The sequence below is a fragment of the Xiphophorus couchianus genome, chromosome 12, assembly GCF_001444195.1.
Source record: "Xiphophorus couchianus chromosome 12, X_couchianus-1.0, whole genome shotgun sequence".
NCBI lineage: Eukaryota > Metazoa > Chordata > Actinopteri > Cyprinodontiformes > Poeciliidae > Xiphophorus > Xiphophorus couchianus.
Window position 1 is genome coordinate 12,534,298 of NC_040239.1, and position 24,648 is coordinate 12,558,945.

Genomic DNA, 24,648 nt, shown 5'->3' on the forward strand with positions numbered 1-24,648 from the left:
GGCTGCTGAAAGTCTGATGCTGAAACACAACCTCAGCAAGGTCACACTAGGTGCCGCTGCCCACCCTCTCTCTGTGCTCATCACCCTGGAAACAAGATAGTTTTCGGATGCTTTTCTGCATGAACAGTGAGAGAAATGCTGCCATGCTTGCTTAAAAGCTGAAAGGAAGTCTGCATCAGATCCTGAATAATTACAATTTGCTCATTAAATGAAATTACAGCCTTATTATGCTTGTTAACATAATAATGTTTTCAGTCAAGGAGTTAACCAAGCAAGCGAACAGCTAGCACTCAGCAAACTGCTCACAGAATGACACTTCACCCAAAGGCATAGAAGCTTTATTTGATTGGCCATTTTCCACATAGAACAGAGTCACTTTAATTTGAGCAATATTGTTTGGATTTTTACAACAGCAAAGGACTCTTTTCACATCGAAAAACAAGTGCAATGACAACAGTTCGGACCAGGGGAAAACACAAATGTCCTTACAACACAATCTACAACCTTCTCTTCAGTGGGGTTTTGGCAGTGCAATAAGTAACAATTGATAGATTTTCACCTTAAAGGACAGAAACATTTACAGTTAAAATGAACACATGCTCTTCAGGGTAATAGTGTAAAAATCGATGTAGATGGAAAGAAACCGGATGAATTCTAAAAGCTTTTCATTCATGCACAAAGTGAAGTACGAAAGAGATTTGAAAATAAACAACAGCTCAGTTATGATACCAGTTATAGGAGAATGCTTTAGTAATTTGCACATTTTCTGCAGTTACAGAATGTAGAAACCTTCCACAATATAAAGTGTTTGACATAACTCAGAACCACACAGAAGTGAAAGTATTGGAGCAGATACTACAAACATGTTAGGCTGAAACTGTCACTCAGATGAGACTTCTTAAGAAATAATACATTTACTCACAAAACATACATTCAGCAATTCAGCTGAGTAACATTTTTTAAATACCAAACATTATCAGAACATCCTTACATCCTTTACCAGAAGAATGTAACGATGCCATGATAATTATTAGTTTCATATGATTCTTTTCCTGCATATTGTGTAAAACCCTGGAGATGTTATAGCTGTAGGGACGTCCCAACCCAACCATTACACCTGTGGTTAGGCTACTCATTGCAAATTAGTTTTGCACAGTCAATTTTGAAAAACTATGATCTATCTTCAAGTATGTTATTACAATGCAATACTGTGTGCTATGGATATTAATATGTTGATCTTGAAAACCTGGGTTTTCAACAAGGTGAATGTTTTTTACCCTTTACCCTGGTGCTCATAGTAAACGTGACATTCTGTGAATTTGTCCTTCTCTTCATTTGTAATTTAAAGTTATTAAAACAGGGGAAGAACTTTTTATGTCAGATTTTACCGCACTGAATGACACACCAAATTGACTTGCATATGTAATGTGCATCTCGTCTCAAACATTCCCAAACAGTTGTCAGCTTAGACAATTAAGGATTGTGAAGCAACTCTAGTGTATGGAATTTAAATCAAAAGGATTAGAAAAATGTTTTCTGTAGCTTTTTTTTGTTTTTGCCTGAGGTTAACTGAAACCACTCTGAAATACGTTAAGTAAATTATCAACAAGAAATGTTAAAATAGAAAAAATAAGCTAAAATTAGCCAAGCACTTCCATAAACTCATCTTCAAATTGTCAGCAGGATCAAGATGTCAGTTTTTGGTTTTTTTTTTACAAATGTAGCTATATGTGGCAGATGTTTTTAGTGAGTTTTAAGTGATGTGTTGTCAGAACTTTAGAGTAACTTTCTTAAAGACATGGTTCAGACTTTGAGGCAGCAGATGCAGCCAGCAGCTGCAATTATTTAGCAGACAAAACATCTACAAACTTCACAACTTTGGCTTGCAATACAGTAGACTGCTAATATACGGTAATGTAGCACTGAGTCCTATGGATATCCACTGTTTCAGTTTCAGTCATTTTAAATTGCTAAAATGACTAAAAGAGGGGTCTGTCTATCTAGCTGTCAGCTGCCATCACACTGCGAATTTTATAATTTTTTTAACAAGCTCACTGCAGTATAGTATTTTCCTACATAGAGTACTATTACTGATGATAAATTTACTTAGAGTAACTTAAAAAATCTGTACTATCCTTTTAACAGAGTAAATGCTTGCTGGAGAAGCATATTAAGGCTGAACTGCAGAAACTACAGCTGGAACAAAACATCATTGTCAAGGGATATATGCATATTGATGTTTGGAATATTATTGGTGAGTGAATGTAATCCTGGGAAGGTGTAATGTATTTTACTGAGCTTCACAACTACCATTTTTTATTAACCATAGGTTAGCCTCAAACTGTGACACAAAATTCAGTCAATTAAACTCATTGTACCGCACGGTGGCCACATTTGGACTGCTTAATCTATCATGCTTATATTTTTTTGACTTGAATTATGTTGCTAAGTGACTGCTAAGAAGTGTTATCACCTGTTATTATGAAGGAGAAGATCTCACAATGACTCATACGTGCTGCAGTATAGAAAGAAGCACAAACAAACATACAAGGGTCAAGTTAGTCGCAAAAAAAGGCAGACTGTGGGTACACTCATGTACCAAAATATAATAATTTACACTTGGCTATCGCAACTTAGAATCCACCATGTAGTAGAACAAACAGTTGGATGTTTAACCATTAGAAATGAGGGAATAAGTGCATCTAAGTGCATTTCTAACAGAGCAAGTAGAAGCTTGTTATGAAAATGGGAAAATTATTGTCAAATGCAGATGGAGAGAATATATCTGCACCAACAGCATAAATATTATTCCCCAGTTAGCCAAGCTGCACTCTGGCTCTCTCTTCCTGTGTGGTTATAAATGAGCGAATCCACAGTTTTAATCAATCAATCCACAGCTGCCTATAGGACTGCCTGATAAATGTCTTGGCTGTAATTCCAACTACAGTGCATTTCACTACTGAGTAAAAAACCTCAATGAAAGATTACTGCTGGAGGACAAATATGGAAATGATTTCGTTCTTGTCAGTGTAATAAATAAACACACTGGAACACCACATTTTTATGACACTCTTCAGCCAAACTTCAGGAGGAGTGTTTGAAAAACACCTGCAGTGATATGAAAGGATGCATATTGTCTGAAAAATAAAATAAAAAAAACTGCACTTGGACTGATTTTTCAAACGGGACATACAAGAGCTAGCTACAATTTACGAGCCAACGATTTCAGTTACATATATTTATTTAAAACACCCTCTGGCAAAACTATTATTATCACTAGAATATCAAGACGGATGTAAAAGTAAAGTCAGTTGAAGGTAATTATGCTCTGAAAACTTGTGTTAGACGGAGATGCGAGCCTGAAAATGGCATATTTGTGGGAAAAGCAGATATTTTTACAGCCAACGGAGTAACTTAAATCACCACTAAATCTGGAAATAAAAAACGTCTTGATCCCAAAAATAGGAAATCAACCTCATTCTCATGGTGCTCCAACCAAACATCAGTGTATTTTTTCACCAGCCTAATCTTGGTCTCTTTTCCATCCTCCCTGATCTCTCAGTCCACTATAGCCCTAAATAAAGAGAAAGGAGCCGCAACATTGCTTCCCTCCTGAAATAAATGCCAAAGAGTGTAGATAGAGAGCAGAGCCCAGAACAACCGTTATCCGGTGGTGGCAACTGCGCTCTCTGTTGTCCCAACGTGGGCTCTCAGGTTGCATCATCATCTTCGTCTTCATTCAGGTGATGATAGTTGAGGCTGATGACAGCACTGATGAATTCACCGAGCTCAACAAAATCAGCTGTAATAATGTTGATGCCATTCTCGCCGGGTCTTTGAGATCTGATCCACTGCATCATGCCTGGTAACGCCCTGAGAAGAACAGAAACAAACAAAAAACACACATACAATAGCGTGTTAGGAAAAAAGGGCAGGTACTTCAGGTAAATGTTTCTCTATCAGCATTAATCGTTTAACTACCCCCTGGGAGTTTAAGGTATGGCATCGTTGACATGGTACAGTATTGTTTCTCAGTACTGAAACGTATAAAACACAGTTTTGTGTACGGAAAAAGGAGCTGTGATAAAAGATCTTTTTAACACAGCATGTGATGTCTGGCTGTGTCCTTCTCACAGCTGGTGTCGGGCTGTGAGAAGTGCACTCCGAGCTCTTGTTGGACATGCTCATGAATATCGAGCAACAGGGGAGGACGTTATCTTCCCAGATACCTCACTCCATGTGGCCCCCCAAAATTCTAGGAGTTTTCTCCCACCCCCCATCTCATGCACAACTGTTTTCTGGCATTGCAGAGTCCTCTACTGATTTGTGAGTGTTGTGAAATGAATGCTTGGAACTTTGAAGGATGTCTACATCAAAGTAGCTAACTGCCTGGTGATAATGGCTGATAGAGGAATTATCAAATGAATAATTCATACCAGAAAAATTGATGGTTTTGGTGCCAAAGCTTTTAACAAGCTGGTGACATTACGATGGAGTGAAACACAGACAAAGCTGGGGATAAACCTAGAAAATTAGTCCTCCAACACGGGGGAGGTACACAAAGAACAAAGAGAAACAAAAGCAATGGTTTTGTTTTTTAAAACCAACAAACTAGCTCAAATGAGGTCACGGCCAAATGCTAGGGGACATTAGTAAAACCCAACACGCATGCTGATTAAGTTATTTAATGCCACAACGGCTCATATATTCCTATCTCTGTGTGTCCACACAGTGAGTTGTTATGGGTAAATTATGCCACCTCAGAGACCACTGGCGCTTGGGGTGTAGCAGCAATTTTGGTCCCAGATGGTTGTTACTCTTTTTCCTAATTGGTGTAAACTCTGCATGATTTGCATGCCCTATCGTAATGCTGAAAACAAGCATAACAATGTTTTTGTTGGGGATTTTTGGCTTCTCTCTGGAATGAATACCTTTCCGTTATCGTCTCCCTCAGTCCGCTGGCCATGCCCTTCATCACAGTACTTGCCTTTGGTGTTAGAACCACCTGGGAGACGAAGAACGTCCCCTTCCTCCTGCAGAAAAAAGAGCATGTGTATGTAAACTTCTGATCAGAATAGGATGAGAGCTGGTTATTGAAATAGATGTGGTTGCAAACCTGCGGTCAGTTACAGATGCCTGGAGAAACTGAACGAGCTTCTCTGGGTCGGTGGTGTTGGCCCACGGAGCAGGCATCATCTGGCCAGGCCACAGGAAGGGTACCTCCAGGGCCATGGGGTGGTGGTAGAAGACAAGCACCTGGTACTCCTTCTCCCAAAGATACTTCAGAGTCACCTATGCATAGTCAGGGAATTACAGGATAACAGATCATTTAATGAGAGATGAACCTTCCTCTATTGTGAGTTCAACCAGATGAATTGTGCATAAAGAAGCATCCTAACAAGTGAAAAATTTAATATCATGGGTCTCGGTTCCATTTAATTTGACTGGAAAAATACATTAATCTGCATGTTTTATTTCATTTGTGTGCAATAGAGAAGAAAATATTGGCAGAATAAAGATCTGAGGAGTGCAGGAAGACAGAAAGATTGTACAGTGCTGTGACATATGCAGTGCCTATAAAATGTATTCACCTCTTGAATGCTTTACCCTTTTTACCCAAATCCATCATGATGAACAATGTGGCTTTTTAAAAAAAAAATGTAAAAAAAAATATGCTAAAGAGAATACTGATTTCTACAAAATGATATTTAAATAAAAAAAAATTGACATAAAATAAATAATTGCATAAATATTCATCGCCTTTTAAAGACACAGATCTAAATAAACAGAGGTCCAGCCAATTGGTGTGAGTAGTCTCACAATTAGCTTACTTGCACTTGCAGCCCTTTGGGAGCGACTGCACCCTGTTTTCTTATAATTTAGGCACTGTGAGAAAAATGGCTTTAGGTTAAAGCTAGAAAAAGCTGGTATATAAATTGGCAATTGGCCTTAAAAGGGCAATTTTATTTGTTTTATAAGATATGTAACTACTTTTGGTAATTTCCAATAAAAACTAATGAAACTGGTTCCCTTGAACTATAATATTCTACACTAATGGGAGATGTGAACAGAGTCTGACATTTGTGAAGCCTTTCTATTTGTAAAAAGGCTTTCTATTTGTTGGCTCCGTGGGCCAACAAAAGAGAGAAATATGGAAACCAAAATTTAAAGACAGTTCAAACAGGGGCTTAACTATTTTACGCTGGTCACAGATTCCTTAAAACAGATTTGAAATGTGACCTTTTTAATCCACTTGTAAAAATAAAAGTATTAGTATCAGATCCAGAGGGAGGCTATATGAACTATCATTGCTACTGTGGGACTTTCAGCCTGAGAAACAAGAAATGACTAGCCAATCAGACTTTGTGGTGAGAGACAAAACAGAACAGAGAGAATCACAGATCGAAATGATGATTAAAAGTAACAGCAAGGTAATATGAGAAGCACAAAAAATGCCATAGGTTCAAATAACAAACAAAAAAGCTATGAAATGTCAAGGCCTCTGCAGCACATGGGGCTGTGATCTCCAAACTGGGGGAATGGCTGCAGCAGATTCCAGAAAAAACCTCTGAGATCTCAGATGAGTACAGTTCTAGCAACAGCTAAGATATGGAGAAGTGAAGAGAGAAAATTCTTCGACATTCCAGCTGCCCGTCACCCAATTCACCATGGGGAAATCAAGACTGAAATCTTTATTGGAGCCCACTGTGATAAGAGAGTGACTGTGAGATAAGAAGACGTCAAAGCAATGGTTTATTAGAGTATCTTCTACATGTGATAAGCCAGAAAGACGGGGAGAGAAAGTGCTTTAGTACAAGTCAGGCTGCAAAATGATTACGAGTAGACTGAAAATAAAACCTTCTGAAAAACAAAACCGACTAAAAATGGAATGTTCATAAAAAATAAAAAACTATCATTAAAGAAATGACAATCATCAAAACGTAGATAAAAACTTAGAGAGTCTTCTGTGCAGTGCAGGGCTGAGATCACTCACAAAACTTTTATATCCTCATGGACACAAGTTGTTAAAGTTACAAAAACCCTGAAATAAATTACAGGGGGCTGCATTGTTGAAATGTAGATGCATTTGTACCTCTTGAGCAAAAACCACTGGGCAGAGTTTTTCTCCAAACACTTCTTTCAGCATGGCCACCAGCTTTTCGTGGTGCAGGTTCTGTACACCATAGAAGTGGTTGAAATCCAGGAAAATGACTTCTTTGGCATGTGCTGATAGGAAGCTGCTGATCTGCTCTAAACCCTCGCGGACCTGAAAACAGACACACGAAAATCCATCTATTGACATTCTGACGCCAAAATCTAAATACATAAAAACTTTGACTTTCCACTTGAACCTCTTGAAGTACCTTGCACAATTAGGCTCTCAGTCTGCACTGGATCATAGAGTTAAATAAACTGCCACGTGCAAGGAAATGAAATAACATCACTTAGCAACCACAAGTATCACCAAAAAGTCATTGCATCTTCTCTGACCGTGGCACTGAAGAGCCCGTGGGCGAAGTACAGCTCGTTGTCGGGGTCACGGGGCTTGGTGGAGATGCGCAGGTCAAAGAAACGGATCCCAGCCTCCAACTGGCTAGTGAAGTTCATAGTCTGCGTGGCCAACCACTTTCTCATTAGCTTCTTGGCTACCGTACCGAAAACAGACACAAAGTTCTGCACTGTCTCTGGCTGTTCGGGACCCACTGGGGATGCCTCATCAATGTAGAAACTGAAGGAGTCGTGAGAACCTAAAGGAGGACACAAACACGAGTCTGCATAAATGTACTGTCAGTTGCAGGTTTTATTTCTGGTGAAAGCCAGCTGGCAAGAAAGGGGTCAGTAAGTAAAATACCAGGGTGCCATGGCAACAAGTAGCTGAATAATAGTGCCATGAACTCTGAAAACTTCAATCGAATTAAGAAAATGGTGAATGGTAATAATAATACTTTTCATCCATTATATTTCCCAACTTTTTTGGTAAACATTTTTTTCCTATTTCCATGGCTCACTTTCAATTAGCTGTGGCCCTTATAATCACTTAGGTACATCAAAGGTACATGCTGTCTGATGGTGAAAATACAGAAAAACAGAGATCTTTGAATTCATTTAAAACATATCAAAAAGCTAATTCCAGTTATTAAACATGGAAGTTATGTCATTCCATGCCTGCTTGACAAGGTAAACATGTTGTGATAATTGTAAATGTTAGTAGGCCCTGTCCTTGCCATTGCAATCACTCCTGCCACAAAATCCCATTTCTTGCTTTTTAGGCACACAGAAGGACTACCCACCCCTTCCATCAACAAGCTGACATGCAGCACGAACTGACCTTCAACTATCTACACGCACCAGACCCAGGTCTTCACAGCCAGCTCAAAGAATGACCATAAGCAGGGTGGACAGCTGAATCCCGGGGCGGTGGAGCTAACTGCATCACTGCTGGCTGAGCTGCACCATTAGGGTCACAGTGTAACATGCTGTGACCTTAACCAGCTGCAGCAGCTGCACCGCTGAATTATTATTTTTTTGTTATATTTTGTTTTATTTCGTTTTTGTCTCTCCCTTTTTGGCACAGGAAGTTTTGCTTCTTTACATATGACAATTCAAAAACCTTTTCAACGTGATATTTTGATGTTGCCTCCATTTATATATTAAATGGAGGCTGGAAGCAAATATCATTAGCATCTGATATGCTACAATAATCAACATCAAAGCATGTAAAAAGAAAAATCACTCTTAGTCTCATAATTTATCTGATAAAATATCAAAATTCTGTCTGAAGGAGAACCACATGGTTGAGTGAAAGAGCAGGGCTCCATATGAAAAGGCTACAGCTCTCAACCGGTTCAATTCTCAGCCTCTTCCTGTCCATCTACTAGTGAATAAAGGTTACTTATGCCACAAAAAACTAATTTCACACACAATGTGACAGGGGAAAAAGAAAACAACTGTGGCTCTCTCAGTTATTTAAATAAATTGTTTCATTAACTAAAATTCTGAGTTATAATGCCTAACACAAATTTAGATGCCGTTGATAAAGGGAGGGAGATATGTAGAAGTTGTCACACCACTTGGACAAGTCAGTTTTCCCAGGTTAGAACACAAATGTGGAACTGGACAAGAGAGAGCCTATTTTAGGCTCACTATAATCACACTGTTGGCCCACATAAGGAATCCACTTAGAGTTCTGTTTATGACGCTTCATTTCTATATTATTCAGCTCAGCTGAAGGTAAAATCTCAGCTCAAAACTGACTGATTTAACCAGAATAATCACTTACCATGGAAGATTTTTAGTTGCGTAAAAGAAAAAAAAAAACTCCGGACTTTTTTTCCCCCACCAAATCTGCAAAAGCAAGGAGTTTTTGTTTTTGAGAATGACAACAAGAATGGTTGAACCTTTCATAAATATATATAAACATGAACCGGTTTAACCTTAAAACCCCATTTAAATGTTGGGGAACTGCAACAGCATAGCATAGAGTTATTTATGCTGGGGAGATCAGATCTACTTTTGTGTCTTTCAAAATGAAGTTTGCAAACATTTGGCAAATGCTAACAGCTTTGTGCCTCTGCCCTCAGTGAGTCAAAGGTGTGAAAGGAAAATAACAAATAGCTTTTCAAAAAAATTTACACTAAGATAAGAAAAACAGAACAAAGCACATGCAAAAACCCATTTATTGCCACTGAATCTTAAAAGCACGATGAGGCCACCATTCTGACTCAGCTGTGCATCTTTTTCCTAGCTCTATATTTGGTTTGTATCTCTTTCCGTCTGAGTCTCTGTGCTCAGCCGCACTGGGAGCCTGCAGCTTCTGTGGAAGGAGTTGTCAAGAGGAGCTGATTAACTAATCAGTAGTGGACTTTGGAAAATGTGTATCCACATCTCAGTAGGCAGCTACTTGGGGGAAGAAAGATTTTTCTGCCACATTCTTTAAAATGGAAAATAAGAACTGTGATTAATCAAACATTGCTGATAGAAAACATCTCCTCGGAGATTGCAGCTTCCAAACTTGATCATTCTGGACTAAAAGCAAACTTACATTACATTAATTGTTATACAGTATAAAGTTTAAAAATCAAGGATTCGTTCAGTTGATAATGTATTTAGGAGGACTTAGTTATGAGTACAACTCAGAACTATTACTCCAGGCAATCTAAAATTTTTGTGATTAGCATACTAAAGAAAACATACATAGCATATGAAAAATCTAAGTTATAAGTCCCTTGATTTTTCGGCAAGATTACAACTCTTGAGATTTATTTTAAATCTGAGCTCCTAGGGCAAAAATAATAAGGTTTGTTTGTGGAGCGCTGAGAAAAATACTTTAAATATGTACGATGAAAAGCATGTGGCTCATGCTGTACTGCAAAGAGAAACGGCTTCCCAAAAAAAGTCAAAGCAATTAAGATCAAAATATTTATCCAAATATGTAGAAAATCTTCAGTTATTTGAGGTGAAATGTGTAAATGTGGAGAAATCAATCCAGCACAATAAAGTTATGGGTGGTTCAGTTACACCCATATCTAGCGTGATGTCTCACACCTAAAAGATTTATCTAAATGTGTTAAAATAAATGATAGAGGTCACATTTAATTCTTCCCAAAACTACAGTATAACCCTGTTTGCTTCAGTTTAATGTTGCCTTTTGCAAACTTAAAATGACAAAAATTACAGCAAAAACAGTAAATCCTACTCACAACTGATCCTGAAATATCAGCAGACTTTGAATTCTTATAATTTTTTAGATCCTTTATTGACAAATGTCTGATAAAATATAATTTCTAGTTACAGTATACTAAGGAAAAGAACAAAACACATTGAACAGTGTGATTGAATAATATATTCAGATGTGCATGACATCCGAGTATGTTGTTCAAGGTCTATGCAAAAGTATTCCTAGACCTTGAACTTATTAACACATGTATTTATTTGACAGACCAAAACAAAGTGGCACATAACAGCAAAGTGGAAGGAAAACCGTCTTGACCGTCTTTTACAAACAAAAACCTGAAAAGTAAGAAGTGTATCTATGAGTCCAGATGTTGTAGAAATATGTCACACTGCAATTAAAGATTTCGGGATATGTCTCTGCCAGCTTTGTACATCTGGAGACTTTAATATGTTTTACCTATTCTTCTTTGGAAAAGCTTGTGCTTCATCAAGCTGGACGGACAGCCTTTGTGAAGGATTGCCACATATTCTAAATTGGATTGTGGTCTAGACTTTGGCTGAACTATCACACCACATGAATATGTTTTGATGTAAACAACTGTGTTATAGTTATGGGTGTAGGTTTAGAGTTGCCTTGGTGGAAGATGGACCTCCGCCTCAGTTTCAAGTCTTGTTGCATCCTCCAACTGGTTTTCTTCCTGGATTGCTATGTTTAGCTATTATCCATCTTCCTCTCACCTCAGACCAGCTTCCCTGTTCCTGTTGTGTACCTATAGCATGGTCCTGCCACCACATTGGTCACCAAAGGAATTGTATTTTCATGGTGATGCAATTAGTTTTTTAATGTACCCGAAATAGTTCAGTTTTGGTATCACATGGCATTTCTGTGTTCTTATGGCTGTAAATGGGCCCTCTTTGGGCTTCTACTCAACAACAAATGCTATAAATGCAGTAGCTCTACTCTTTGTAAAGAGTAGAGTTATTGGTAATCTTATTGACAGATTCTCTTGCCTGAGTACGGATCTTTTAAATGTTGTTGCATACGAACATAAAAAGTGATGTAATAAAAAAAGACTAGTAGAAATCAGTCTTGTCTTAAACACTACATGGATTTCATACCAGTCCGACAGCAGAACAGATTGTGGAAGCAGTGAGAACTATTTTCTTCTGACAGTCAACCATGCAATCACATGTCAGGTGTAGACATGAAGTTGTCACGTCCACACTGGAACAAGGGGGAAGGAGCCAAAGAACAGAAAGCAGAAAAGTAAAGCTGAAACTGGCTGAAAAGAGACTTATTGACCATTATGATGGCAGTGTTGTCTTGAAAATTGACCGGAATTAAATGAGTGATTCTCCCTGCATGAGAGCGGAGCATTCAGAAAGGACCACTGCTGGTTCGAATCCGGGGGTTTTTGAGAGAGAAAAAGCATTTCAGCTCACCATGAATCCTTTTCAGATCTATTTTTGGATGCTGAAGACAGGAGAGAAGAAGGGAAAGGGAGAAGGAAATGGAAAGTGACAGGATGCAGTACAGGAAAATGTTATGGAAAAAATTAATTTAACCTACAGGTCTCTAATTATTTCGGTTATATTTCACCTTTTGAGATTTTACATATAGTATTACTGTCATTCATGAGTGCTGCTTTTCCATCATCTTATGACAGTAGCATTTCATTCTATTCTAGTCTATTCCAGTGTGCACATAGTGTGATTCAATTTCTGGCAAAAATATGTAAAATTAGATTTATTGGTCCTTCTGACCTGAACTGAATTGTAGACAAATGGAGAAGTAAAAGAATCATACATGGAAATCATTATAAATTATTTCCCCCACTTTTTTTCAGACAAATATCTATCTAAGGAACTTAGAAATTTTAGAAATTCTAAAAAGTTTTAAACGTACGTCAGAGCAGAGTAGATCGGTGCAGTTTTAAAGTTAGTGTCCACATTATAGTATGATGGGGTACTGATATTAAAAATAAAATGACAAAAATATCACTTTAATTGTTGAACATTCAAACCCCACAAAACTATTTAAATGTGAAGTTTTAATAAAAACAAATCTATGTTGCTTAATTTTTTAGAAAGAGAAAAACATAGAAAGAAATATTAGAGTATTTCTCTAATTAAATAAAATAAAACCACTACAAAGTTAATGTTTTAAGTTGTATTACTTTAGTATAAAAAATACAAGTACTATGGTTATTAATTATGTTAAATTTAAACTTTGACACATTTTCAGTCATATTCAATAAATCTGAATGTGGGTTTCGATGAGGCTTAATTTTCAGATTAAAAGTATCTTTTAAAAGAATACCTCTAGTTAGGCATAAAACAACTATTCATGAAGCCTATTTTCTGTATTAAAAATGACTTTTTTATTGGTCTGATATTGTGTTTTAATCTCACCAAGCCTAGTTTGGATAAATTAAATGAAAAAAGTGTCAAACACATCAATGTATGCTACTGTACTAAGGACAAATGGACATGTTTTATTGAGATAACTGCAGAATCCAATTCTTGGCTGATGCAGTTCCTGAATTCATCTCAAAATGCCACTTTCATCCAATCATCTACAGTCCAAGACAGCTGTGGGGTGCTTAGCTTTTCTATATGTAAATCCCACTGCTTTTAGACAATTGTATGCAGTCTGATTTCTATATCAACTCCTTTGTCAGCCGACATAATTTATTTATTTCATTATGCAATTTCTGTTTTCGAGGCACATTCTGTTATCTAAGTTATTCAGCTTTTCAATTATTCCTTTATTTTGGGAAACATGTGTCTTCTGAATTTAAGTAGCATTCATATTTTGAAATGGCCAAGTCAGAGTCCTCACTTTTGATATGGAAACTATGAATTGAACTAAAGATTAGGATTATGGGAAGGCGGTCATACACACTCAAGGGATTTAAAGTTAGCTTTAAAATAGCATTCTACAACTTGACCTTTGGGCATCAACAAATCTAAATTTTGAAATACTGAAAACTATATTTGAAGAAACTTACTCTGCATGTATCTGCTGGGTGTGACACACACACGCACGCACACGCCCGCACACATATATATGACACTATAGTGTGTCATATTTTCCTTCTATCACTGCAAGTGATGAAACTCCAGGGAAACTAATTCATAACATCTTTGGCACATCATTCTTGACCAACTCAATGAATAATGTGCAGACGGGGAGTGTGTGGCATTCACCTCGCAGATCCAGTAATAGCTGCTGAAAAACGGCCTTACCCACTTCCCTACTGAATAGCTTGAGGGAAAAAGAAAATTTAAAGCCCTTTTTCCTTTATGTGACCCATCTTTCATCAACCATAAGTACAACTAGATGTGGACAGCCATCTAGTCTTATAGATTGTCTATAAGCCAGAGAAGGCGTGGTTCCATGCATAATTGCTGGTTGGACAAAAGTTGCAATTGTGACCAACACTAAAGTGTTAATGGTAGACGGGAGAAATAGAAAAGCAGCAGAATGCTTACAAAGATATGTAAAGATGTTCTATTAGAAATAACACAAAACCAATGCTGCTGTGTCAAGTTATGAGTCACAGCATTTTATTTTACACTATTTACAAAAAGCTCAGTACCAGAATTATGTAAATTAGAAATTATCGGTCAATATTAATGCTCCTCGCTGACACTCAAAATCTTCCAATCTCAAAATTGTGTTGCTTTTTTTATGGATGTGCCTAGAAAAAGCTGTTCTTCACTAACTCCTATTTTTTTTCTGGCCCATTTTCAATCAAGTTTCACAACAGCACTGAGTCAACTCTCCTCTAGGTGACAAATGAGTCACTGGTGTCTTTGGGCACTGCAGAAATCCTGCTATTTTAAAAACAGTTGGACCCAATAATATAGACAAAAATAGTAAACTCTTATTTATGGATTGTCTCTAACCATATTCTGGATATTACGCAACATGATTCCCAAAGCTTTTCTGTAACCTAGAACTAAATGATTGTTTCATTTTGTTCTACACACCTTAGAAGATTTTTTAATAGCACAAAACAAAATGCACTCAGAAATTGGCTAGTCGCTGGAAATACACAGTTTTAGGCTTAACCACTCCTGATCAGAGACTAGCTAGTAAAAATGAGAAAAATCGAATTCTTTTCAAATAACTGAAAGCACAATATCGACATGCCACAATATGTCGCAGTATCAGCGTTGCTCTTTACTTCAGTGTGGAAGTTGTTAATTCGGGAAATAGAGTGAGTTTCGCAGTGAGGCGTAAAAAAACGAAGTCAATGACAAAACAAAAGCTGGCACAGCAGCAGGTCGGCTGTTCACTCGGTCAGCTGCAAAAGAGCAAATTTTCTATGAATGGTGATCATTTCACTTTTTGCCATTTTGGTCTTTTTATTTTGGCAATATGTTATTGAACTGGAACAGATGCATACTCACTCAGAGATTATTGCAATTAAATATATCTCAGTTTATTTACATAGCACCAATTCCAATATTGTCTTAAGGCACTTTACAAAAAACACGTCCCTTTAATCCGATCATACAGATGAAGTAGATAAATTCCAAATTCATCATAGTTTTCAAACAATGCAGTAAAGTTATATTTGCTATTCAAATTGGTTAAAACGTTTTCTATCTATGGAAACCCAACAGATTGCAATGAGTCACTGACTCGCTGCAGTCACTTCTTCTGGATCTGGCAACAGTGGACAATCACTTGAATCGAGTCCTTAACCTTGCAGCAACACCTCATACTGATCATGCATGCAAGGACTGCAAAAAGAAAAAGAAAAAATACAAACAGTAATATGAATATTGCACATAGTGATTTTGAAATAATTATACATTTTCAATAAATTGAGCAGCCCTTCCTATATATATATATTAAGACTTTATTTGGGAGAAAATAGAATAAATTAAGAAACCAGCTTTCATAGTTCACCACCTATAAGCTTTCTGAATTAAGCGCACATCTCTAACATGATTAACCAAATTAAATCTATTTATTATTATGGGTCAACTGACAACACTTTACAGCACTTAATTAAATGTACAGATGTCATAAAATCATCTTTGCTGATTACAGGATAGGGAAATGTCATGTTTTTATCACTTTATGTTTTGAATACTGTAACTCATTGCTAGTGGGAGACAGTAGGTTAGTCATGTCTTGCATGTAGTTTGGTCAATAAGTTACACTTTTTATTTATTTTTTTTCTTCATGGCTCAAAATTTGATAAGTCTGGTTTGCATGCGTTAATATTATACACTGATGGGTACTATTGTTGTTTAGATGTGTACAACATAAAAGCCTCTAGTTGGTGATGTAACTTGTCTCGGGTGCTGAGTGTGAAGACGAAGGAATGACGTACAGTTCAAACAGAGTGCATTTGATGCTGAGCATCCAAGAGAAAACAGTAGTGTTTTCTCTTTAGCTGCAAGCATCTTTTTTCGGTCAGATAAAATACTGAAGCCATGAACAACCAATGTGACTGCAAAAATAAATCTTTGCCTACAGGAGGCAAAACCCAGGAAAAAGTCAAGTGAGCCTCAGTCAAACAATTTCCAAAAACAGAGGGCGACCTAAGTAGTCAGACTTAAAAGAAATGTTTGGTTCTATCACACTTGAGTGTGTAACAAAACCTGAGTGTTCTTGGTCTGCAGTGGTCAGAATCCATCAAAAGAGTTTCAAGAAAGGGCATAGGATTGTTGATGCATGTACGGAGCAATGGCTGCATGATCCAATCCTACAGACAACCAACTGCAGCTAAAACACATGGGTCCTGATGCAGCAGGCATCTCTGCTGATTCAAGTTTACCACCAAAAATATCAGCGACTGGTACATCAGTATCAGAAATAAACCATAGAGCAATGGATCTGTAGCCTGATGAATTATGTGGATGACCAGGTGTGTTTCCTCTACCTGAAAATGCATTATGGGAACCAGACAAACTGGTGCAGGCCAGTTTGTCTGGCCTCCACCAGTTTGCCCAACTGGCAAACTGGTGGAGGCCCAAACCATTATGATGGTTTGGGCAATATTCTCCTGAGAAAACCTTTATTCTGCCATCCATCATAATGTTAATTTGACGTAAACAACTTGTCTAAGCATTACAGAATATGTGCAATCATTCAAAGAAATGTATTCTTTGATGACTGTGGTCTCTTTCAGCAAAATAAATTTAAAAAGTACTTTGAAGCAAGAAAAGGTTTGGGAATTAAGTGAGAATTTAAACAAGGATTTACTTGTCTGAGATTTCAATCCAGTCAAGGATCTGTAACAAATAGAGGATCCACCTCACAACGTTAAGAGGTAATAAGAATTTACTGCCAAATTCTAGGTACTAGATGTCACAGTAAACCTTCAGAGGTCTATTGAGGTTTAAGTCTATGGATCAGTGCTGATTTGGTAGCAAATGAAAGGACAAGTTCACTATTAAACAGGCAGTCATAATGAAATGCTTCATCAGCGTATGTGTAGACTATAAGCTTCATGTGTTTTTATTTTTTTTGCATTTTATCCAGTTACTTTAAATATCTGCTCACATAAAAAGCGAGATTCACTGTAGCATAGTGCGTAGCGCTGGGTCACTTTGAGATTAGCTGCTGCTCCACCACAGCCACCACCTCAGGCTCAATTATCGACTGAAGTGATTTTCCATTTGCCTATTATTAACCTCTTAATCTTTTGAGTGTGCCATTTCAAGATTGATTATTTAAAATTAAAACAAACCAACAAGAAGCACAAGAAGAGCAACCAGCAGATGAACCATTTAATCAGCAAATCATCCAGACAGGGTGGGCATTCACTGCACCACGGCGATGGCATCTTTAGACCTGCTTTCAGGGTTAGAATAACACAAGTCGGGTGAGACATCACCAGCAGACACTTGCAGGTATAACCTATCATTTGACAGTTGTTGCAGTGTGTCAGTCAAACTCTGATGCTTCTCTGAGAATCTATTGTACCATAAAAGCCATACAGAGAGCATTCTCCCTCCTCTGCAAAAATCCCTTCTGCAGCATAATACCTCAAAAGAAACAATTTCCACATCACACAGAAGGCGTTTGCAAGCTTACTGCTGTGCAATGCTTGGAACACAGACAGGCATCCTTTCGAGTTTCTTGGGAGGAAAAATTATTTTGACCTGTATCATAGAAGCAGTGGGGAATTGAATAGGTATCATCAGTAGTATGGTGAAATCTTTATTAGCACATCTTACAAAGATATTTAAATCTAAGGTCAAAAGATTATGTTTCCAGTTCCAATCATGCTTCAACAAAGCCTTATTTATTCCAAGAAGAAGAAACCAAAGACAGTGATGTCAGATGAGTTTTTTGAAAGAAATCAAAAACTGCGCACTGAAAGGAACACGTGGTTCCTGCTAAAATAAGCTCTCATAAAATCCTGAGGATTTTTGAGAATTATCTTGGCATACATGATGTGAAGTGTGTGCAAACAAACGCGAAAAGCCAGACTAAGTGAGCCTTTTTAAATCCCGTGTCCAATTGGAGGACAGGCAAAGGGCAGCAGAGCTGCAGAGAAGTAATGACACCTAATTAAATGAAACAGAACATGTTCTCACGCTACTTTGGTGTGGAAAATTATGATTCAGCTGCATGTAAAGCACGCGTTATTGCTGGCTCTGTCCTTTGCTGGTGACAGGTTAAATGCATGAAGAAATGCATGATTGCGTGTGGATTTTAGGTATTATTGAGAGCTGTGGCCACTGCTGGTTCAAAAAATTGCCACGCCTCACTGGATACTGAGCACTAATCCATCTGCATGTAAAAATGACTCTACATGCAAACCGTTTAAAAAAAAAAAAAAGCAAGCGATTGTTCATGTTCAACCAAGAGGCAGCAAGACCACAGTGAGATGGGAGAAAAAGAAAGAACGATCTGTAGAGCTGTTCTTGATCGTAAGATAGCAGATTTGTGAATTAATGGGCTCCAAAAAAAATTTGTTAAATAAATAAAAGCCCCTCTATCGTCCAGCTTTGCGCTGGGCTTTACAACCAGAGTGTCTTAATTTGAATGGAGTTAAAGAGATCTGCGCACTGATTGGTTAAAGGTCTAACAGCTCATTTCCTATCATCAGCACCATCATCATCTGAGTGCACTGACAGAACTCATCCCATCCCCTCTTGGGCACCACCCCGCTATAAACATAAAACAGAGCAGCAATTCTGCTTCTTGTATACTCATCGGGTGCGAAATAAATAAATAAAAGCGATATGTCACCCATGTGCTATTTATAGGTACATCGCGGGCAAGCTGAAGTGAAACAAATAGATGGCACATATCCCGTTGCGCAACAGGTCTCACCCTTTGTTCTAGTGATGCACAGTTAAAGTCATGCCCATTTCTGCCCAATGGACTTTAATTAAAGGCAAAGTGAAACACAGAAGTTTGCAAAGCCACGGTGTTAAAAAAAATAACCTAATGTTTTGTCATCTTACTAGCCCAGGATCAGACGCGCGCTGATGGAAACAAATGGCCATTATCCACGCGTGATTTAACGGGGCTGGTGAAAATAAAATACATAATAACAAACCTACCGGGGATAGCCATGTTGGCAAGCGGGACGGTGTGCATGCTCTGCGGTAAACTTGCCATCCAGTCTGCGAAGCGCAGGTCGCTTCTCCCGTGAGACGAGGCCATGCTGCCACCGTGCACAACGCTCCGTTCTCCGGGACCGGTGCCTGCGCCAACCTGGACTGCGCGCTCGCTGTCTCTCCCTCTTCCACTATCTCTCTCTTCCTCTCTCTGTCCACACAGCTCCCTCTCTCTTACACACACATTAGCGTGTCCAACGCCCGGTTCAACATTGGAAGGATGGAACAATTATGTTAAAATGCGGTTGAACGGATCTCAGCACGCTGTCCAGTAAACCACCAAGTAATACCAGTGAATTACATTTCCGCGAAATTCACCATCCAGTGGATGATTCTCTCTCCCTAACATAATAAACAAATAAAAACACATCTGTCAAACGAAGAACAGCTTCATCTTAATTCATCTAAATATCGAACAGCAAATTGAGGAATTCAATTAAAATCAGTGGACAAAATTGCTCATCCATCCAAATCATTGAGTACAGGTGTTCTCATCACTTCCACATGTCATGCAGACTCCATCAACGATTTGTAGAACACTGGGCGACTCTTGGAAACTTGGTGAATTCCAGCATAGAAAACCTGATACCTTTACAACAAGTCCAGACGTGAAATTTCCTCCCTGCTAATTACTAAACAATCAAATGTCAGTGGCATAATAGCAATCTGAAGAGATAAAAAAAAAAGTCAAGGACTTGATCATGTAAAATCTCAGAGTCAGGGTCAGTGGATGTTGTGGATTATATACTGTAGATGATCGGTAAGTTTCTGCAGTGTCAGTATCTACAGAACTCCATCCAAACCTCATGCTCCAAGAGAGTTTATTGGGTTTGGGTTCCAGCTGCATCCAAGTCTTACATCAAAAAGTCACTGGACAGCTTAATAGTTGCCAGAAGCCAACTGCCTGGGTGAACAGTGTTAAGGGTAAAGTTTGGTGGAGATGATTTTATGGTGTGGGGCTGATTGGAGTTGAGTTCATCAGCCCCTTAATCTCTTGTAGAGGAACTTTTAATAATGCAAAACACACATTTTAGACAATGTTTTACTAACAAATATTGTGGAAACAATTTGGGGATGACCTCTTCCAATATGACTGCACAGCACTGCACAAAGCAAAGTCTAATAAGGCATAAATGAGTGAGGTTGGTGTGAAAGAACTTGACTGACCCATACAGGAAACGAGGGATGAATTACAGCGGAAGCCGAGAGCCACATCTGCTCGTCCAAAACCAGTGTGTGACGTCACAGATGGGCATTGACAAAGAAAAGGTTACAAATTCCAACAAATGCAGTCTTAAAGATTGTGGAAAACCTTCCTTCATACTAACGCTAAGGATTAAGAATGGGCTGTCACTCAAGTTCATGTGTGTGAAGGGAGATGAGCAACTACTTTTGGCAATATAGCATATAAAAATATTTAATTTTTGTTAGTTGTCATTATTATGGCTTACATCTTTTGAAAACCCCAAATTACTTTTCTGGTACTTGGTTGTTTAAAACCCTTTATTTAGATGAATTTAAGTTTTTTCTTTCATTTGGAAATCAAGGTTCAAAATATGGGGGAAAAGTAGTCCAGTATTGCAATAATTCATGCAAAAGGAACTCATTCTAAGTAGATACACTCTAGTGAATTTCATTTAATTGACATTTATTCATTAAAATTTCTTTTTTTATTTGTTGTATTAAACTGTACTATATGGATTGAATCTTATGACAGGAATGCATTACTGGTGCTATAAAAGATTAAAATTATTGCTAACAGAAAATAAACACGCTGTTTGTTTTCATTGAAAAGTCTTGGTTGGTAGCTTTAAACAGACTTTTTCTAAGAGTAGCAACATAATAAATATTTAGAATCAAACATCTCTAAAGTTGACACTTCAGTTTTTCCCTGAAGAAGAGACATTTGTGAATTTCCTGTACGTATTCAGAAGAGATTAGGGGTGTTCATTTAAATGCATTCATATTCCCTCTAAGACCTCCAATGGTAGGCAATTTAGAATTAAGCATCTGACATAATCTGTGATGAAAATCAGCTGGCAAGGCACCTTCACATGAGTCATTCACAAAAATAGGTCACAGTGGTATAAAGATTGAGAACATAGACCTGAATCCTTTTCATATGCAAACTGCAACACCAACACATCCCACGACTAAATCAGGCGACTATCTTGACTCTGTAATTGTTGGTGTTAAAGCAATTTTTGATAAGTGTGCTAACATGTCAGAATAAATCTATTAAAATCTCTCGTATGGCTACATTATACTTAAATGTATAAAACATTATGCTTGGGAATACAACAATAATGCAAATACTCTATATATACATTTTTTTTTTGCTTTCAACCAGCTGTGTATATCTTGACACCAAATGTTTTACACATTCCTCTTTGTATTTTGTCACAACGGTTATGCTTAGCCTTTTACTTTAAATATAAATAGCAACAATTCTTCAGTTCTAACATTTGTTGCAACAAATACATTTTGAAAAAAGCAAGCCCCTCCCCTGAAAGTCATTTCCGTTCAGCGTGGAATTCCTACCTAACTAAACCCGTTTCAGATGAATCACTGTAAAAAGATAAGCTTGTTTACTTTTGCTGTTCAGTGACATTTGTTTCAGCTAAATCCAGCCATATTTCTGAAATCCATTTACCCACTATGAGAAACGAGTTACAAAATGCAGCGTTATGGGGAACCACTTAAGTTTGACTCATACAGATGTGCTGGATTACCATCAACAGCCGGTAGCAGGAGTCCCTGTCACTTTCTTCCATTTTTCTGCTTGATGATCCAACCTGGTTGATCCTCCTGAAGCTCAAAAAACCCACTGGCTTAACTCTGCGGTTATGTAAGCCCCCTCAGGTAATTGCTGTGCATCTTTGGTTGAGTAGAGAAATCACATCAAGAACAACATGTTGATGGAGAAAGAGCCAACCTGTGTGCCGTTTCCTTTCTGTCTCATCTACGTCTTGCTGTTTTTTCACTTTTATAAAATATAAAAACATATTAAAAGAGACTAATTCATTTACATTACTCTGCACAACAGGCTTCATTTCATTTATTGTATAGATATCTGTAAAAAAAACAACTAAAAAAGGCTTATTTTTAATTTGAAATGCATGAGTTACACACCAAATAGACAATTTCCTTCCATTTTTGAGGTGATTATTACAAATATGTCTCGATTAGATTCACTTTATGATATATCCTTCATTTTCCAGATGGATAATAAAAAGGTGGGCTCAATCAGCGAATGCATAATATGAAAAGCTTTTGTTAATTGATTAAGACTGTGGAAGTAAATATGTGTCACCAGGATTTGAATTGAAAATGCCCCTGAAATTTTAATGTTACATATTTGTGCTTACTTTTTCAGTGTTTCAGTGTCAGTCAGAATACATTTTTAATCTAGAAAAAAAAAATCATTTTCATTATTTCTACATGGTTGAGTTTTGATTTATTTTCACTTCAAGTTAAAAATTCACATTTCTATTTCAAAGTGAACATATTTTCAATATCTGTTTTTCAGTTTAACTTTTCAGTGTTAAAAAAAATAAATACGCTTATATATGTATGAGAATTTTTCAAAATTCATGGCCATATCACCAAATTTTGAATGAACGCCAACTCAACGGTGAGTTTAGTGCTTTTATTTTGTATACCACTTGCGCCAAGTCTAGCATCTCTATGGAGAACTGATGGGTGACGACTTTCTGGGTTGTTTGTATGCTGCTTTAGGTGAGTTGAAAAAAAAACAGGCAGGCAGTCTTATTAAAGTAATAATTTTGCAGAAGATCCTAACGCTAATGTAGTTAGCTAAACTTTCCAGGGGTGGGTTAGCATATTAGTTTTTTTAAGTCAGGATGATGAGGTTCAGTCAGCCAGTTATCCAACTTAACATTGTCCAAAATACCCAAGTTTAGTAAGAAGTGACGTCAGAGAGAAAAAGGACAAAGTGCAAGTTTTCTGCCTCGAACTGAAACACCATCCATCCACATGGAAATGACAGGGTAAATGACAACTTTTATTTAAGGTAAATTGTGCTTTGAAGTATGAACTTTAAAGCTCTGTATTTGTTTCCCAAAATTACACTTGGATGTATGTACTGTATGTATGTATTGATACAGTGTATTATATTACTTACTTTCTGTTGCTGCTTCATAACCTAACAATGTAACATTCTCAGAAAATGTATTTACAGTTTTGGTAGAAATAATGAACATTTTCTTTTTAGGTTAAACGTGTATTCTGAATATAGTTTAACACTGAAAAGGTAAGCACAAATAAACAACATTAAAATTTCAGGGGCATTTTTAATTCAAATTCTGGTGACACATACTTATATCCATAATAGACAACTTTGCAGATCTACAATCATACAATCTGAAACCGTTTTGTATTGCATTTTTTTATATTTTTACGGTACAATCAGGTTTTAATCTTACAGTATGTGTAACTGAATTTAATTGTTAAAAGGTAGTAATGGTTGTTTCTTCTTACAAATTATTTCAAGAACATTTTAAAGGAACATTTTGGTTACAGCTGCACACATGTAATTATTACCCCAACAGTGAAATATCCACATCACACCATAAGAATCATGCACAATGACTCCAGTTGAGTCCTACTCCTTGGTCAGTGATGCTGAGTAATTCCTGATATTTGAACACTCACTGCCAGATAACTGAACCAGATATATGTTTTGTAACCTTATTTGACACAGAGCGTCCTCTGTTATTGGCAGTTTCTTAGCACAGAGTAACTAACAAGCCAAAAAACATCCAAACACCTGGAAACGCTTTTAAATCTGCTGCATAGGCCTCAGGTTGGAAGACACCTGGAGAGGAACACAAAGAGAAATGCTTATTGATATTTGGTGAAGATGTGTAAAAAATATTCAAACAAATTGACATTTACTGTCAAGCCCGATTAACTTGCATACTGTGGGAACACACCAGTCTAACTTTAGAGAGGACTTAGGGCCCTCAACATTGTAGAGAAGCTGTGCTTTAACAGCAGGATTACTAATATTTCTGCTACAGTTGATTTTAAGAATGCTAATTTCTTAACATATTAATGTTTGAACATCTTTCATAAATATACTCAAAATAATTTCAGTCTGATAATACCTAGCAGCAGTAAAAGATAAATTCATTTTGAGGCTTTAAACACAATCTAAAATGGGAAGCCGATAACTGAACAGTTATAGCGCTCACCTCAAAATCTGTGCCGGTACATGCCTTGATGTCCTCAGGATTCAGTCCCTCCCATATTTCAATCAGAGTCAGACCTTTTGTCTTATCCACATCAAACACAGCCTGGTAAAGAGACAGATGGTTGAAAAATGTGAGGATAAAAAAAAGAAGAAAAATG

General features: G+C 37.4%; 2 protein-coding genes across 2 annotated transcripts in view; both read right to left on the minus strand.

Annotated features, from left to right (window-relative positions):
* Positions 1 to 321: 321 nt before the first annotated feature.
* On the minus strand, positions 322 to 19,321 carry plcxd3 (phosphatidylinositol-specific phospholipase C, X domain containing 3). Its single transcript, XM_028033444.1, has 6 exons — positions 19,219 to 19,321; positions 7,492 to 7,748; positions 7,094 to 7,267; positions 5,117 to 5,292; positions 4,932 to 5,033; positions 322 to 3,873 (listed from the first exon to the last, which is right to left on the minus strand). The coding sequence occupies exons 1-6, from the start codon at positions 19,319 to 19,321 to the stop codon at positions 3,711 to 3,713; spliced, it is 975 nt and encodes a 324-aa protein (XP_027889245.1). The 3' UTR covers positions 322 to 3,710.
* Positions 19,322 to 23,568: 4,247 nt separating this feature from the next.
* The window catches only part of oxct1a (3-oxoacid CoA transferase 1a), a 44,969-nt gene continuing 43,889 nt past the window's right edge, over positions 23,569 to 24,648 (minus strand). Inside the window, exons 16-17 of the mRNA XM_028034376.1 lie at positions 24,492 to 24,593; positions 23,569 to 24,112 (exon numbers count right to left, since the gene is read on the minus strand). Of these exons, the coding sequence (XP_027890177.1) occupies positions 24,077 to 24,112; positions 24,492 to 24,593 (138 nt within the window). The 3' untranslated portion in view covers positions 23,569 to 24,076. The remainder of the gene's footprint in view (positions 24,113 to 24,491; positions 24,594 to 24,648) is intronic.